The sequence below is a fragment of the Chenopodium album genome, chromosome 1, assembly GCF_948465745.1.
Source record: "Chenopodium album chromosome 1, dcCheAlbu1.1, whole genome shotgun sequence".
Lineage (NCBI taxonomy): Eukaryota > Viridiplantae > Streptophyta > Magnoliopsida > Caryophyllales > Amaranthaceae > Chenopodium > Chenopodium album.
This window is the reverse complement of record NC_137834.1, coordinates 86,106,566-86,122,509: the sequence shown is the minus strand read 5'-3', so window position 1 is coordinate 86,122,509 and position 15,944 is coordinate 86,106,566. Positions and strand designations below refer to the sequence as shown.

Genomic DNA, 15,944 nt, shown 5'->3' with positions numbered 1-15,944 from the left:
GTTAGCTGTACATAATCCATTAATTCTTCAAATAATACAGCTTAGCGAAATCTCTTAATAATCTAAAATTAGCATACTTATCAAATCAACTAATACTTTCTTCCTACTACGAGAGCCTCTCCATTGCATTGTAATGCATGCAATCAATTTAATTTCTTCACCACACAAAAATAAGGAAGAAGAAAAACCCATTACAATTTAATAAAAATAACAAATAAAAATATACATATAAATGGGAAAACATAATAAACATCATATAGAAATAAAAACTTCTCAAGAAAATTTATTAGAAGAAGAATCAACAACAAAGACACCTCCTTTACAAGATTTGCAACCCTCCTTTTCCCTAGTAGAACCATCTCCTAGTAAGCACAAACAACGTAAAGAAGCGAAAACGGTTCGAGCTCTCCGGTCCATGATCCGATCATTCCCCATCATATCTCCCAAACATTGTAGATTACCTGATATAAACTTCCTTAGCAATGGTGGTACGAGTAATCGTGTCACGGGCACGTTGTTCGGGTATAAGAAAGGGAAGATGAGCTTTTCCTTACAACAATCTACCAAGTGTTTGCCAACGTTGGTGTTGGATCTACCTATACAAACGCACGTCCTTCAAAAGGATATGAGCATAGGGATGGTTAGGATCGCCCTTGAATGCGAAAAAAAGGATGAAAAGGGGAGGAAGGGTTTGTTAGAAGAGCCTATTTGGGACATGTTTTGCAATGGTAAGAAGTTTGGTTACGCGGTTAAGAGGGATGCTAATGAGATGGATTTGAGCATAATGGAGCTTCTTAAGGTGACTACAATGGGCGTGGGTGTGTTGCCCTTGTCGGAGTTTTGTGATGGTGATGATCCAGACGACGAATTGGCCTATATTCGCGCTAACTTTGATTATGTTGTAGGCTCCAAGGACTCGGAGACCTTGTATATGTTGTGTCCGGAAGGGAACATTGTTCTTGATCTTAGTATATTCTTTGTAAGGATTTGAGGTTGCATTGTATTTACATATGGTGTTGGTTATTAAGGAGGATCATGTTACAAATTCGAGGTCATTGAATTGGGGAGATATTAGATACAATTTCGAGCATTGATTGCAATGTGGGCTTGTGAATGAGGTCCTTAAGATCGTAACGTGCACTGACTAGGAACATTAACCATTTTTGTGCTCTCGAGTGCATATAGTAAGTAATGTTTCCCATTTAACCATTTAATTTGAGTGTAATTTAAGATGTATATGTACCTATATTACGTACAAGAAACCAACCAGATGTGGCAAATAAGTTGTTCCATCATCTAGTTTGGGTTTGGTTAGGTCAATTCAAGTAGGATTGTATATGAGTAAGGTTACTACGTTAAGGTTCATGTGTGGCAAAGCAATTCGAGTTGGGTACTCTATTGTCAATTAAATAAATCAAGTCATATTTCGAGGTGAGTTGAGTTGAGTTGGCTTGAGTTCGGGTCAATTTTAAGCTATCAAGTTTCAAAGACAAATTGGTTGCCAAAGGTTGTATTTGAGAGTGTGAGATGCCATCTAGCAAGTAAGAATTATGATTGAATAGCTTTGAAGTCTTGGCCTGACAAAATCTCTTGTAATATCATGAATGTTCATGATTGTATAATATTTATAATCAACTCATCCATGAAATACCAGATCATCTATTTGCCTATTGTCTGCTTCTTTCTGATCTGTCTCCTCAACTAAACCTTAAAAAACAAAATTTTAATTTTGTCTCCTTTCTATATGAATGTGACAATAATAGACCAATTAATATAATAGAGAAGTAGTATTTGGTTACCTTGCTTGATTTTAACTTGTTCATCTAGTTGTGGTTGGTGGATAATGGAAAAGATGAAATCCATGTTATTTACTTTTTACATTCACTACTCTAGTTAGTATTGTATGAGATTGGAAATACGGTGAGATAGATATAAGTTATTAGATATTTCATATAATTAAACTTCATTAGCAAAAGATTAGCTTGCATAACATCAATTTCTTGTATGAGATAGTTCACTTGGTAACTATATTATATTGGTATTGATGACTTTATTCTATATAGGGTCGTGTGACTTACAAAAATCATCTGAAGGTAAGTTTAATTAGCAGTTTTATCCAAAAAAAATTATTCTAATTACGAATTTGTGTAACCATTTTAGTGGACGCCTCTTGTACTATTTGTTATAGACCTACAATCATTAAACATCATTAAGACCATGTTTAGACAGAGAAAAATGGAGGGAAAGGAGGAGAAAAGAAAAAATGCATCATTTGTATGGCGGATACCTAATTCAAGGAGGGAAGGAGAGGGAATTATGAGGATCCACTTCCCTTCTCATTTTAATAAACCAAATCTCTCCATTATTAGAGCTGACTTGAAGAGATTTAGAACGAAAATGAAAGATCACTTTCTCCCTCTCACACCTCCCTTTCCCTCGCTCTCTTACCCTTCATTAATGTTATGCAAACATAGAGTTAATTTCTTGATTAATTATATATATCGAAGTTAAGGACTTTGAGGTAATGAGGTGCACATAATTTAAGTTACTACATGCATAATGCATGGATTTGAATAGTGTGGGACATTAAGTGGCGGAGCCACTATAGGTCCTGGTAGGGCACGTGCCCTACCAGATTTTTTTTTTCTTAAAAAAAAAAGTTACTAAAAATGTATTTAAAAAAGAATACAAAGTGTACAATGTCATTTAAACTTCCTGCAGCTTAGTGGTTGGAAACAGGGAACATAAAGCAGTACTTTGTTTACCCAAAGTCACGGGTTCTAATCCCTTACCCAGGCCAACATTTTTTTTTTTTTTTTTTTTTTTTAAAAAAAAAAATTTAAGAGCATGATAAAAGTGTTTTAGTATTAGGTGCCCTACCATTGTTAAAATCTTGGCTCCGCCACTGCATATAATGGGTGGCTTATCCAGTGATGAATTAGGAACGACTTGGTTGAAAGCTGACCTCATGAGTCATGACCTAGCTATTTGGATATAATCTTTGCTGGACCATTTAATAGTACTATCTCCTTTCCTACTACAAAGAATACCTCATGTTCATGTACTATGTACAAGCAAATAAAATCAATTAAATTGAAAAAATTATTAATTTTTTCCTTAAAAAAACTAAAATATAGAATTTGGAAGCTAGAAAAGTACTTTCCGATTTTCTATTTGCCAATGACATGTGAAAATGAGACAAAAACGATAAAATACAAAGTAACAAAAATTGAAAAGATAGTATGTAGTTGAAATTGATAAGATAGATGATTACAGATTACTTGAGTTGTGTGATAAAATCAGTTGCTTGAGATGACACATACAAAAATTTCAGGTTTTACAACTTTATTCATTTCAACACCTCAAATTCAATTGTTTATACAATGCTTGCTAAATAACTCTATAAATTTGATAAGGTGCTCAAAAGTCGAAATGTGTCATCAAACATAATCTTAGTTTCTATCATAAATACAATTGATTAATTATAAAATCGAGATTGAAAAATCAACCAATATATCCTATAAATTTTTTAAATAATTTAATAAGTTGAGAGGAGATGCATAATAAAGTTATGATCTTACACCAATTAAATTGAATTCTCATTTCAACCACCCTTCCTCCACATCAAATCATATTTTCTAACCTACCACACTCACATAACCTTCAAATTTGACCTTTTCCTCCTTTCAAATAAAATAAACCATCACATAAAATACTAATATTAGAAGAACATACTAAAGAGTTTTAGTACACAAATAAAAAAAAGCCTACCTTAATTACTTTTCTCTTGTCCTATGCCACCCCTTTTAATATCATTGTCCCACCACAATTATTCCACAACCTTTGAAAGCAACATTAGACCCCAATAATAGTAAGCACGTAGCCAATCTTAACCCCTCATACTTCTTACCCTTACGTGTATACTTTCTATTCCTCCCAAAATCCCTTCATATTACCCACTTAAAACAAACAAAATAATATAACCTAATACAATCTAGCTTCACTACCCTCTTCTAAACATAAAGATTCCTCTTTTTTGTTTTTGTTTTTGTTTTCTCAAGTTTTCTTCCAAAAGATGGCTTCTATGGTCTCGACGCGTGTAGTGCACTGCGAGCTGCAGACGTCTAGGCAGGCCCCAGTGAGATTGGGGCCTGACTCGACGAGCAGTCCTGACCAGGCTAAGATTATTCTACAACCAAGGTTGTGTACCCTTAGATCGTATGCTTCTGATCGTGGTAGCGGGGTGATCAAGACGATTGTCACTAAATCGAAGGACGGTAGTGGTGGTTTTGGTGTTGATGGGATTGACCAAGGAGAAGAGTTATTGTCTCCGTTTTTGGCGAATTTGTATGAGTATATTGAAAGTAGTAAGAAGAGTCAAGACTTTGAGATTATCACCGGTCGAATTGCTATGGTACATACTTATTTTGCTGTTCTTATAAACCTTCTCTTTTAACATGAATGTTTTGGATTTATTTCAGCTTAGCTTATAAATCAAGTATGAACTTTTAACAGAAACGAAACAGTAGAACATGAAAAAATCAAAGCAAGATGTAGTACGTAAAACTAATCAATTACGTAGTATATTTGTCACTTTTGTTAGGTTAGTAGGTTTTGGTATAATTAGACAAGGTTAAAAGTTTAAAACATTATTGTTTACGATCTTCCTGAGCAATCAGCAAGAATTTTACGAAATAACACTTTATGACTCCGTCCCAAAATATTATTCCTCATAGGCTCGTAATCTATTTGTCTTCCCATATACATATATTTCCAATAACATACCTTGACTAACAGTAGTCAATTATATTGACCATATACAAAGCGTATAGGAAAATTATTTTCGGACAAAAAGAGCACCGAATTAATATTTAATGTGGTGATTTTACGGATTAAGAAAAAAAAAATCAACTAATAGCCCTACTTTGATAACTTGATTGTTATCGGGTGTATAGAAGGAAAATAAGGAAGGATGATTCAAGGGATAAATTATTAAGGGGACCATTTGAGATGCTTACGCATTTGAAAGGATGACTTCCAATCGGATAGTTATCGTTTAAAAGTGATGAAAATTTAGACAAATCAACAAAAAAAAAAATAATGTCTAGCTATTTGTTAAATATTGGGGAAAATAGTTCTCTCTATATTTCCATTGTATTTTCCCATTCATAATATTTGGCCACATTACAATATATATAAACAATAGGAATAACTAACCCTAATATTCCTTATTATATTAACTTCCTAAATCTATTCACAATATATATTATATATATCTTTTCACAATAATATCTCATATGACATTATTCTCATAATATCATATCACAATATACATTCCTATGATCCTATCTCAATACCCTCCCTCAAGTCGGAGGTGTAGATCTCGAACATCCGACTTGGACAATAAAATAAAATCTGCATCATGTCATCATCAAGCCGCAATATGTAATCATCCTCCTTCGAATAATCACAAATATAATCCTCTTGAATTTGATCGAACACTTGATCATGCCACGTTCTTCATCTTCATTAAAATCATCAAATTTCACTATGATCAACATAGTCACAAAAACGATTTCTCATTAAAAAAAAATAATACTTTGAACTCTCACAATAATTCTCACACTATTATTATACGATAATTATGAAAATAACGTATAGTTAAAAAAAAAATTTGTGAACTCTCACAATCTCACCATATTGGACGCAAATAATGAATAATGCGTGCATTTGATCACTCATCTTACACGAATTCTCGTGTTTAAGGTTATTTTATTCTCTCAGTACTTGATGAGAACGCCATTCTTTTCGAACCCATCAATCAATCTAACGAGAACGTCTATCTTTTCGAGCCCGTCATATTTTTCTTCTCCTCTCACACGTTCTCGCGTGTTTAAGGTTTTTCTCATTCTTTCACACGAACTCTCGTGTTTTTCATCCTCTCCTGATTAAGGGTTTTTTCATTCTCTCCTCTCACACGAACTCTCGTGTTTAAGGTTCTCTCATTCTCCCACACGAACTCTCGTGTTTTCATCCCACGATCTCCCTAGGCTCTTGATACCATGTTAAATATTGGGGAAAATAGTTCTCTCTATATTTCCATTGTATTTTCCCATTCATAATATTTGGCCACATTACAATATATATAAACAATAGGAATAACTAACCCTAATATTCCTTATTATATTAACTTCCTAAATCTATTCACAATATATATTATATATATCTTTTCACAATAATATCTCATATGACATTATTCTCATAATATCATATCACAATATACATTCCTATGATCCTATCTCAATACTATTTGACAAAAAAGGTGTATATACTTGCATAAATGTGGTCCATTGAAGAGGAAATGTCATTCAAAGGAATCAAAGGTAAAGATAAAGATGGGACACTCATAGGAGAAATGTTTTTTACAGAAAGATGTGTTTGTTATTAGAAATAATTGAAGTATTAATGTAGGTAGTATTTCCAGTTTAAGTTCGAGTTTCTAATAATTCTTTAGTTGAGACGTATGAAATAATGTAATGTGACTTTTTATTAAGGAACAGTGAGGTACGACTTAAAACTTTTTTTACAAACAAAGTCAAAAGTGTGATGATACTAATTAAAGTCGTGTTTTTGTTTTTAGATAGTGTTTGCTGCAACAATTGGTGTGGAGTTAGCAACAGGCAACTCTGTCTTTAAGAAAATGGACGTGGAAGGGATAACTGAAGGCTTAGGGGCGTGTATGGCAGCAGTGGGTTGCGCCGCGGCTTTTGCTTATTCCTACAATGCGCGGAAGAGGGTAGGTCGTATCTTCAGTGTCAGCTGCAACGCCTTCATCGATGCTCTCATAGACAACATCGTTGATGGCTTGTTCTATGAGAATGATGAAGTTGAACAATCCAAAGACAACCTATGAACAAAGAATGTGCAATGAACCTCAATCAAGTTTTTTATAATTCAATCAATACTTTAAATATATGTATAGTCATATAGATTTATACAACTATATGTATAAGTAGCTAGTATGAATGTATATATAGGGTTCATATATAGCTAGTAAAGTTAGATATGATACAGTCTTATACGAAGTGGTATATATATGGATTATGATTGACCAAAATATAGAATTTACTAAGTTAGAAGCGTGATGTAAGTGTAACAAGAGTATGTTAGAAGTCTATAGTCATGTACTTCTATACTCTATTAATTACTTCGGTGTTGTATTCCTTTTGGCATTTACAAATAAATTTAAGGTAAATCTAATCGATTGCTCACTATTGTTAGAGTTATTTACACCCTAATAGTAGTAATAGGTAAGTGGGTAGAGCCCTTACTCCCTTAGAAGGGTGGTGCTAGCTAGTTAAGCCATAGCTTAGCTTGGACATTATATTTCATATTAAAAATAAGAGTTCGAGTGTTCAACTTATTAAATGTAGTACTTTGTAATGTTCAAGTAAACAAAAATATGAGATAAAACATTATGAAATTATGGTTATTGGCTATTGCTTTTGCTGGCCTTAAGGTAGAGTTCAGCTTGAGCAATTTGGATAAGAATTACCTATTTTAGGGTAAGGAAAAAAAATTCCAATAGCTACAACTCAACATATATGTATGGCACACTTGTAACTTTTTTTTTTTTTTTTTAATTTCATGTGCCAAAATGCTAAATTTAACTAATTTAAGTATGATTACATTAGTATAGAGTCATTATCAACTCGAAATATAACATAAAGTTCAAATTTTAGTCATCAAGACATCAACATAACAAATTGAATCAAATCAACCTTTTGCTCATTTAAATTCTAATCCGTCCACAAGTTAATAGCACTCTTCCCACCCCCTTCCCCCATTGAAGCATTCACCACACACATACGAAGCACAAGCTTACAGATTTTCAAGATACGAAGTAAGTTTTAAGAATAATACTCGAGATATAAGAATAAGTCTTGTTTAAATTATTTTCATACCTTTTGTGACTCTCTCTACACTATAATAGAAAAAACTTAATTTTTTGAACGAAGCAATTCCAATCTAGGTAGGGGTGCCATAGCGGGAAGATCCACCGCACAAACACTTCCTTTACGGTTACACTAACAAACAATTTACCGAGTTGTGACTCGATTGTGTGACTCACTACTGTGACTGATCAAGATATTCTGTAACACTTCCATTCATACAAATTCTCTCTCCTCCTCCAATTCCACCCTAACAATGGCGATTTCGATAACAATGGCGTCTCTCAACTCTCTCTCTTTCCTTCCATCTTCATTCATTCCTTCCAAACCTAACCTCATTTTCACCTCTTCACTTTCTCTCTCCTCCGCTGTCTCCTCCTCGCACATTACCTCCGTCGCCGCCGTATCTACCGCCTCCGTCACCGCTACCGCCGTCGGCGAGGATCTTCCGGTTGATTACGACGAGTTTTTTCCGGAGTCGTCTCCGTCGGACCGGCGAAGAGCTGGAATTCTACTGCATCCGACGTCGTTGCCTGGACCTCACGGCATTGGCGATCTCGGAGACGAAGCTTTTAGGTTCATCGATTGGCTTCATTCTGCTGGTTGTTCTCTTTGGCAGGTGGTTTTAATTTTGATAATTTTGTAGTTTTTTGAGATGAAATTGTGGTTTTAATTTGGTAGTTTTTTGAATTGATTGCTGGAAATTTGGTGGCAGGTTTTACCTCTGGTTCCTCCTGGTAGAAAGGCTAATGAAGAAGGCTCGCCGTATTCCGGCCAGGTCTATTTCTTTCCTTTTTGTTTCTCTGATTGATTTTGCAGAATGATATATGGCATTGTTGTGAAATGATTCAATTTTCATTAATCATAATCGCCAAATTATAATACATTGTTTTATCCTTTCGAAAGTTGGCTACATTGCTTAGGATGATATAAACTTGGACATGTTTCCCACCCGAATGACAAACTTTTGTATATAATAGTTGCCAAATGATACTTATTGATTTGGAGCCTTGGAGGCCAGATATTGTTAGGAATCAGATGTGTATTCTACCAGTATAATTAGCTTGTTTGGCATGTTTTCAGTTTCCTGTTTTTTTTTTTTAAAGAAAATGATGTTTTCACTTTTCTGCTGTCAGTTTTCAAAATTATTATGATTATAATAAATTTGATTAATTTTTGATTCATTATGTGACATATATCATATGATTTAAAAAAAAAAAAAACAAAAGACAGAATACCACGACGACACTAAATGAACCCGTAAGAGTCTTGGTTTTTAAAAATTAGAACCCAAAAACTTACAAGTTTTGACTTGGTATAAAGGACCAGTAAGGATAGATATTTGACTTTTGTCTAAACATCCTGAGGAGAGAATTTTAAGGCTGTTCCTCGGAAAGATAGATGTCAATGTTCAATTTCTGATTTGGTATTAAGGATCAAATTGCTGAATGCTATATTGTTGTAGTGAACTTGTCATACTTTCTCACCGACCAAAGTATATTCACATTGTTTCTTACTTTCATAATTTTTGTACATTGCCTAAGAAGACATAAACTTGGACATGTTTGTGTTTGTGACCATTGTTACAAACTTGATACTCTGCAACTCATAAAGCGAAATTTTGTTTTTGTGGTTGCCAAATAATTTATGTTGGAGCCTTGGAGGTTCAAGATTGTGGTCTAGTTCAAACTGCAAAATATAAAGTTTGATTATTTAATCATTATTCAATATAATGTCTATATTGTACTCTGTAATACATAAATTTATTAATCATTATTCATTAGTCAAACTGTGTGTGTCAATGTTTATTTGGGTGTAAATTACATTCAAAATTAGATTTTATTGTAGTCGCTGTGTAGAAGCATGAAAAAGTTGGGCATCACTTTTATATTCTTAAGGCTCATTTGGCCTTCCAAGCTTCTAGTCAAAATATAAAAGACATTGAATTAATGTTAGAATGCTCGAATTCAGGATGCCAATTGTGGAAATACTCTTCTGATTTCTCTTGAAGAGCTGGTTAAGGATGGTTTATTGCATAGCGAAGAGCTCCCTGAACCTGTGTAAGCCTCATTACACCACTCATAAATCACTGCTTCTTATCCTAGTTTATGTTAGCTGCACTTATATCCTGTATCTTTTTTAATTAAGTCATTTCTTAAATTGTAGAGATGCAGAGAGGGTAAATTATGATACTATTGCTCAGATAAAGGATCCTTTGGTGGCAAAGGTGAGTCTCTCCTCTTTGTAATTTGAACTTTGTTTCTACCTTTACTTTATTCACTTATGTTTTTTTAAAGAGAGACTGTTTTATATTGTCTTGGTGTGGTTAATTCTTTGTACCTGACATGAGGTTCAAGACTGTTAGTAACTCATAATCATAATGCTGTAGCCTTATATCTCAGCATACACCTTACTGTGTTTAAATTTCAAGCAACATCACTTTTACATCAGAATCAATTAATCTCTCTAGATTTGCTGGTGGTTCTTCTAATATGATGGCTACAAAATGCTGTTATGGTGGGTGCAAATTCAAGTTAGAAGATTCTTGTGAACCATTAAATCAAAAGGTGCATTTTGTGATGGTTTAGATTGTTTTTCAGATTGAAACATTTGACTGACCTCCTCCCCACTTTCTTTCCGATTTCAGCAAAGGTCATGCACCTTTCTATCAATCAAAGCCTCAATGCACCTTTAATTTCATAAAATATTCTTCTTCTATGTTTAATAATGCTCATCCATAGTAGTTTTCTACTTGTGGAGAACTTGAACATGTGAGGGTCGTTTTTTTTGGTAAGATTTAATGGCTTTCTCTAGTCTCCTATAAATAAGTTTCAGAGTTTTTATTTATTGAGTATTCATTCAAAGACCTGGGGGCTTAATATGGGAATTAGCTTGGTAGACCTCTTAATTAAGTGTGTATTATCGGTTCTCAACTTTCTTCATATAGATGCTGTAATTTTTTCTAGATTAGATGCTTTTTCTTTGGCTTTCTTCTGAAACACTTGTAATTGTTGGTAAGAGAATCAAATGACGTTTATACTTTTGAGAGTTGTTGCATAGGTTTGGGATTTTAACCTGTAAGCTTTGTCACTGGTTTTACAAGATTCTCACCTAGCCTTCTCACCATCTGATACATGGTACCTTCTCTGAAACCTGTAAGCTATGTCACTTTTCATGTATTCTTTTGTAAACAGAAGATCAAAGTGTACTAAATAATACGAAAAATAAAATTTGATTAAGAAAAGATTGAATCATGAACTAAGCGTAGATTGAGTCATGAATTAAACGTATAATGTTAATTCCATGTAATGCCCAGGTTCAAAGAGGGAAAGACTAGTTTAATACTTCATATTAGAACTTGTTCCAGCTGTCACTTTTTACATTAAATGCTTGAGCTTAACTGTTGCATATGTTATTTTACTTTGTTTTGAGGAGTAAATATTCTGGGTTTCAACTTTGGATTAATATCGGTTAATAGCACCTTCTTTGCTAGGCTGCGGAGCGACTTATTATGAGTGAAGGGGAACTCAAAAGGCAGCTTCTAAATTTTCGAAGGGATCCTGATATATCAAGTAAGTTACGCCCACAAATTTGCACATTTTTTTTTTATTTTTTTTTTATTCTTGCTGTGTTCTAAAATATGTAGGCTGACTGACTGAATCATGGTCTGTTGTATTTTCATTTCCGAGATAGAGTTGTGAATTAGCTAACAAATATATTCTTCATCCATGATCCTGGATACAGTGTGTGCAATGCTAATTTTGCTGAAATCTCTGTTGATAATGTTCACCTTTCCACTACTGCACAGGCTGGCTTGAGGATGCAGCATGTTTTGCTGCAATTGACCGAGTTTGTAACACATTTTCTTGGTATGATTGGCCTGAACCTTTAAAAAATCGCCATCTCTCTGCACTTGTGAAAATTTATGAGAGCGAAAAACACTTTGTAAGATTGATACAAGTTATGCTCTTTTGTTAAAATGTATTTGATGTATTATTTATTGATAAAGTACTCATACTCTCAGTTGGACAGATTGACTTATTCATCGCCCAGCAGTTTCTGTTTCAAAGACAATGGAAGAAAGTTCGTAATTATGCACAGCTGAAGGGCATCAAGATCATGGGGGATATGCCAATCTATGTTGGCTATCACAGTGCAGATGTTTGGGCTAACAAAAAACACTTTTTGCTGGTGAGCTTCAATTTGATTAAATGGTATGTTGATTCTGCATATTGTATGAAGTGTTTGTTTCAGCATTTGGTGTTATTTGTTTTTTCTGCAGAACAGGAAGGGCTTCCCTCTGTTAGTCAGTGGAGTTCCTCCTGATGCATTTAGTGAAACTGGTCAGTTATGGGACAGGTTGGTAACTCTACACCTGAGAATTTCGGGGTCTTAAATCCTTCATGTTTGATTTATTCACTTTTCACAATTTTGTATAAGTTATTTGAGTAAACTGATGTATCCCTCCTTCTGAAACTTGGGATGCTGCTGAGGATGGTCTGTTTTTACAGACTTCCTTTTTTTTTTTTTTTTTTTTTTTTGTGCTTTTTTGATTGGTTAGCTTAGGTGTGGTGAATTGGTGATGGATTCCTTGGCTTTGTATGGCAAAGCTGGGTATATTGAGAGAGTTTATGTGAATCAAGGATTAATATTATTGGTCTTTCCTTAAGGCCCTGTGTAACGATGTTCTCTGACTCGTCAAAATTAAAAATATAAAAAATAAAAAATAAATAAAAAAGGAAGGGGGGGAGGAGGTGGGGATTTTGTGTATCAAGCTATCAACGATCTGATGCAGTATAAAACCTATGTAGAGTCAGAATTTGGGAAGAAATATTTGGCGCTTATACTTCCGCCTTTATGCATCGTACCATCGCCAATTGGCTAAAAGTCTGTCAGTTTTAGCTCATTTTGGATATACATAGATCTGTAAATGGATGCATTAATTGATGAGGATCGATATTCCAGTGACCTGTTTGTTATGAGGCAGTAAAGTATTTGTAATGTATATGTAATTTTAAGATAAGTACCATGGAATTGAACCTCCCAAGCGTGTGTTTTACTTCTTAAATTTTCATTATCGCACTTTTCCAAGCATAGTAATGGAATTTCTGATGATTGAGAGCTTTGGGGGTGGAAACATTGACATATAGACATTGGCATGAGGATCTCCTCACCAAATAACGCTGTAATTTTATTATTAATATCATCATCTACCTCCTAACAAATGGGCTGTAAATCTGGAAGAGGTGTTACTCCTGATTTTGTCATTTCCGCTGACCCCCAGTCCTTGATGGTTGGAGAAAGAGACCGGGGTGGAGTGATAGAGAAGGTAAGATCTATGGGAGAAGGTGGGGGATCTCAGGCCTCTCACTGCCTACTGCCACCTTGTGAGAAGGATAGTGGCTTGGTGGGCCTTATTGGACAAGAAAGTTGAGGAAGAGATGAATAAAATTTATTTTTGGGTGATCATGCTCCACCCACCACCAAACATTGCCAACAGAGGAAAGGCCTACTTGGCCTTTGATGGAAAAAGGCTAAAAAAATGTTGTGGGTAATCTGGATTGTACAATTTTGTTTTACTGCATTCTAGTTCCCATGTTGTTTTATAGTTTGAAAGTGTTTATTCTGCCTAGTTACTGGTACTCTGTAGTTTCTTGTATTGATTTGAGCCTCTTATTTAAGTTACAAAATAGTTTTTTGGACTTCTGTAGTATCTTCCAGTTGTTTAACAATGTTAACCAGCTAATGCTCGTCAATTTGATTGAAGTCCCTTGTATGATTGGAATGCTATGGAGAAAGATGGATTTTCATGGTGGATATGTCGAATTCGACGAGCTATGGATTTGTATGATGAGTTCAGAATTGACCATTTTCGAGGTTTTGCTGGATTTTGGGCTGTTCCATCAGGTATGTAGTGTACGTAATCAGGCTCTGTAATGTTTGTTACCAGTAGTATTCTCCACCACCTGTGTCATTACTGTTGGCCATAATTCCTTGCAGAAGCAAAAATTGCAACGGTTGGGCGATGGAAGGTCAGTTTCTCTGGTTTAAATTACTTTGTAAAGCTCAAATTGTGGGTTCCTTACTTGTTCACCTATTTCTAATGCTGTTTGATGACATTAGGCTGGGCCTGGAAAGTCCTTGTTTGATGCAATATTTAAGACTGTTGGGGAGATTGACATTATTGCTGAAGATCTGGTAAGTCATTAGATTTTGTTCTCCCCCCCCCCTCCTATTTCCTTTTATTTGTTGTCTGTTTGCTTCAATAACGCCATTATTGCTGAATATCTGGTTCATGATGACATGTTTAATTGGAAAATATCATTAATGCCTTGTCCGTTTTCCATTGTTTTGGCAGAAAAGTAGAAGAATGTTGTTTATATTATTTATATTACCTTGATTATACTATAATTTTCTTGTAACAGGGTGTAATCACGGAGGACGTAGTTCAGCTGAGGAAATCTATTGGAGCACCTGGGATGGCTGTCCTGCAATTTGGTATTCACCTTTTTTTGCCTTCTGAATTCTGTCTGCCATCAAAACTCCCTCTCCTGCCCTATTTCCCTCCTTCATGATATGTTTTTCAAATTTTCTATTTGCTTAATGTGATGGAAAGGTTTGGGTGATTTATGAGTATGTTTGGTCAATAAATCTCGGTGTAGGTTTTGGAAGTGATGCAGAAAACCCTCATCTTCCTCATAATCATGAACGCAATCAAGTAGTATACACTGGCACTCATGATAATGACACGGTAAAGCTCCTGCTGCACTATTTTTCATGTTAAATCTGTTATCTAAGCATATGGCTTCCAACACTAAGGCTGATCCATTACATAATTTACATTCTTGTAATCTGCATGCTACTATCATGGTTATAGACTACACTTAGTACTTTCCTTAGTCTGAGTTACCTTTTCAATGTGTGTGTTCATATTTGATAGGTTCTGGGCTGGTGGGACAACTTGAAGCAAGAAGAGAGACATCATGTAAGTTTTCTATAGAGTAATCAGGCAACATAAAGTTAATTCGAATAACACTTTTGGATTGATTTTATATATTTCTAGAGTGATTTTTTTTTTTTTCTGGCCGTGATTTAGTTCCGTCTTATTATTGATACAGGTGCTAAGATACCTTTCCCTCAATGAAGGGAATGATATTTCGTGGGGACTCATCCAAGGTGCATTATCATCCGTAGCTAAAACTGCAATCATACCAATGCAAGATGTTCTTGGACTTGATAATTCTGCAAGGATGAATATTCCAGCTACTCAGGTAATTTGTGGCTACTGTAGCAATTATGCTAGTAATTACAGTGTAATACTACAATTAGGTTATGGTACTAATTCGGCTGGGACCTTGTTTCAACATGAGTGAGTGATGATCAATTTATCACCATGCTGATATTATAGTTTGTCATCATTCTTGCATGGTTATTTTTAACCTGTTGTGTGACTTGTGTCTGAAAGTTCTGTCTTTTATCTTTTTTATGCACCTTTGTGCTTTCTTCTAATTTATGGGATGTTATACAGTTTGGGAACTGGAGCTGGAGAATACCGTCTTCTGTGAGTTTTGAGAGCTTGGACACTGAGGCAAAAAAATTGCGAGACTTGCTGTCAATGTATGGCCGGTTGTAAATGTTGATGTGTGAACTGCGATGAGGCTTTGTATCTTTACCTAACTTCTGCAGTTTTTTACCAGTTGACGCAGAAGATACTACTGCAATTTACCTAAGCTCTTCTTCAGTAATATATCAGATTGTTACAATAGAACTTGTATCTCCATTGAGGATGTTTGAATCTCACGTAAATGCAAAATAAATCAATTTTTCACTATGCTTCCTTTGGGTTTTTTTTTTTAGTCTCTATCGTCCATAAGTTATATCCAATATCAATCTTTCATTAGCTGATCAGAACGACGAAGTAATTGGCTAAGTTAATGTAAAGCAAGTACCGGAGTGAGTCACGTTTTGGGAATTTGGGTCGATTGTAAGATA

General features: G+C 34.7%; 3 protein-coding genes across 3 annotated transcripts; all 3 read left to right on the top strand.

The window, feature by feature from the left end:
- The first annotated feature begins 232 nt into the window (after positions 1-232).
- On the top strand, positions 233-991 carry LOC145637857 (protein MIZU-KUSSEI 1-like). The gene has a single exon (XM_081688873.1). It carries the CDS (start codon positions 233-235, stop codon positions 989-991), a length of 759 nt encoding a protein of 252 aa, XP_081544999.1.
- A 2,934-nt stretch (positions 992-3,925) lies between these two features.
- On the top strand, positions 3,926-7,271 carry LOC145624466 (stress enhanced protein 2, chloroplastic-like). The gene is made up of 2 exons (XM_081677511.1): positions 3,926-4,414; positions 6,641-7,271. The coding sequence occupies exons 1-2, from the start codon at positions 4,076-4,078 to the stop codon at positions 6,911-6,913; spliced, it is 612 nt and encodes a 203-aa protein (XP_081533637.1). The 5' UTR covers positions 3,926-4,075; the 3' UTR covers positions 6,914-7,271.
- A 779-nt stretch (positions 7,272-8,050) lies between these two features.
- On the top strand, positions 8,051-15,784 carry LOC145560113 (4-alpha-glucanotransferase, chloroplastic/amyloplastic-like). The gene is made up of 16 exons (XM_081621378.1): positions 8,051-8,571; positions 8,668-8,730; positions 9,924-10,012; positions 10,119-10,179; positions 11,446-11,524; positions 11,761-11,897; positions 11,985-12,143; positions 12,235-12,311; positions 13,720-13,859; positions 13,953-13,984; positions 14,076-14,150; positions 14,378-14,450; positions 14,615-14,703; positions 14,893-14,937; positions 15,071-15,223; positions 15,481-15,784. Exons 1-16 carry the CDS (start codon positions 8,209-8,211, stop codon positions 15,583-15,585), a joined length of 1,740 nt encoding a protein of 579 aa, XP_081477504.1. The 5' UTR covers positions 8,051-8,208; the 3' UTR covers positions 15,586-15,784.
- The last annotated feature ends 160 nt before the right edge of the window (positions 15,785-15,944 follow it).

Excerpts from the sequence above, each read along its gene's own strand:
- LOC145637857 (XM_081688873.1), top strand. The coding sequence starts at position 233 with ATGGGAAAACATAATAAACATCATATAGAAATAAAAACTTCTCAAGAA.
- LOC145624466 (XM_081677511.1), top strand. The coding sequence starts at position 4,076 with ATGGCTTCTATGGTCTCGACGCGTGTAGTGCACTGCGAGCTGCAGACG. Across the intron at positions 4,415-6,640 it reads TCACCGGTCGAATTGCTATG|ATAGTGTTTGCTGCAACAAT; the intron begins GTACATACTTAT and ends TTTTGTTTTTAG.
- LOC145560113 (XM_081621378.1), top strand. The coding sequence starts at position 8,209 with ATGGCGATTTCGATAACAATGGCGTCTCTCAACTCTCTCTCTTTCCTT. Across the intron at positions 11,525-11,760 it reads AAGGGATCCTGATATATCAA|GCTGGCTTGAGGATGCAGCA; the intron begins GTAAGTTACGCC and ends ACTACTGCACAG. Across the intron at positions 14,151-14,377 it reads ACATTATTGCTGAAGATCTG|GGTGTAATCACGGAGGACGT; the intron begins GTAAGTCATTAG and ends TTCTTGTAACAG.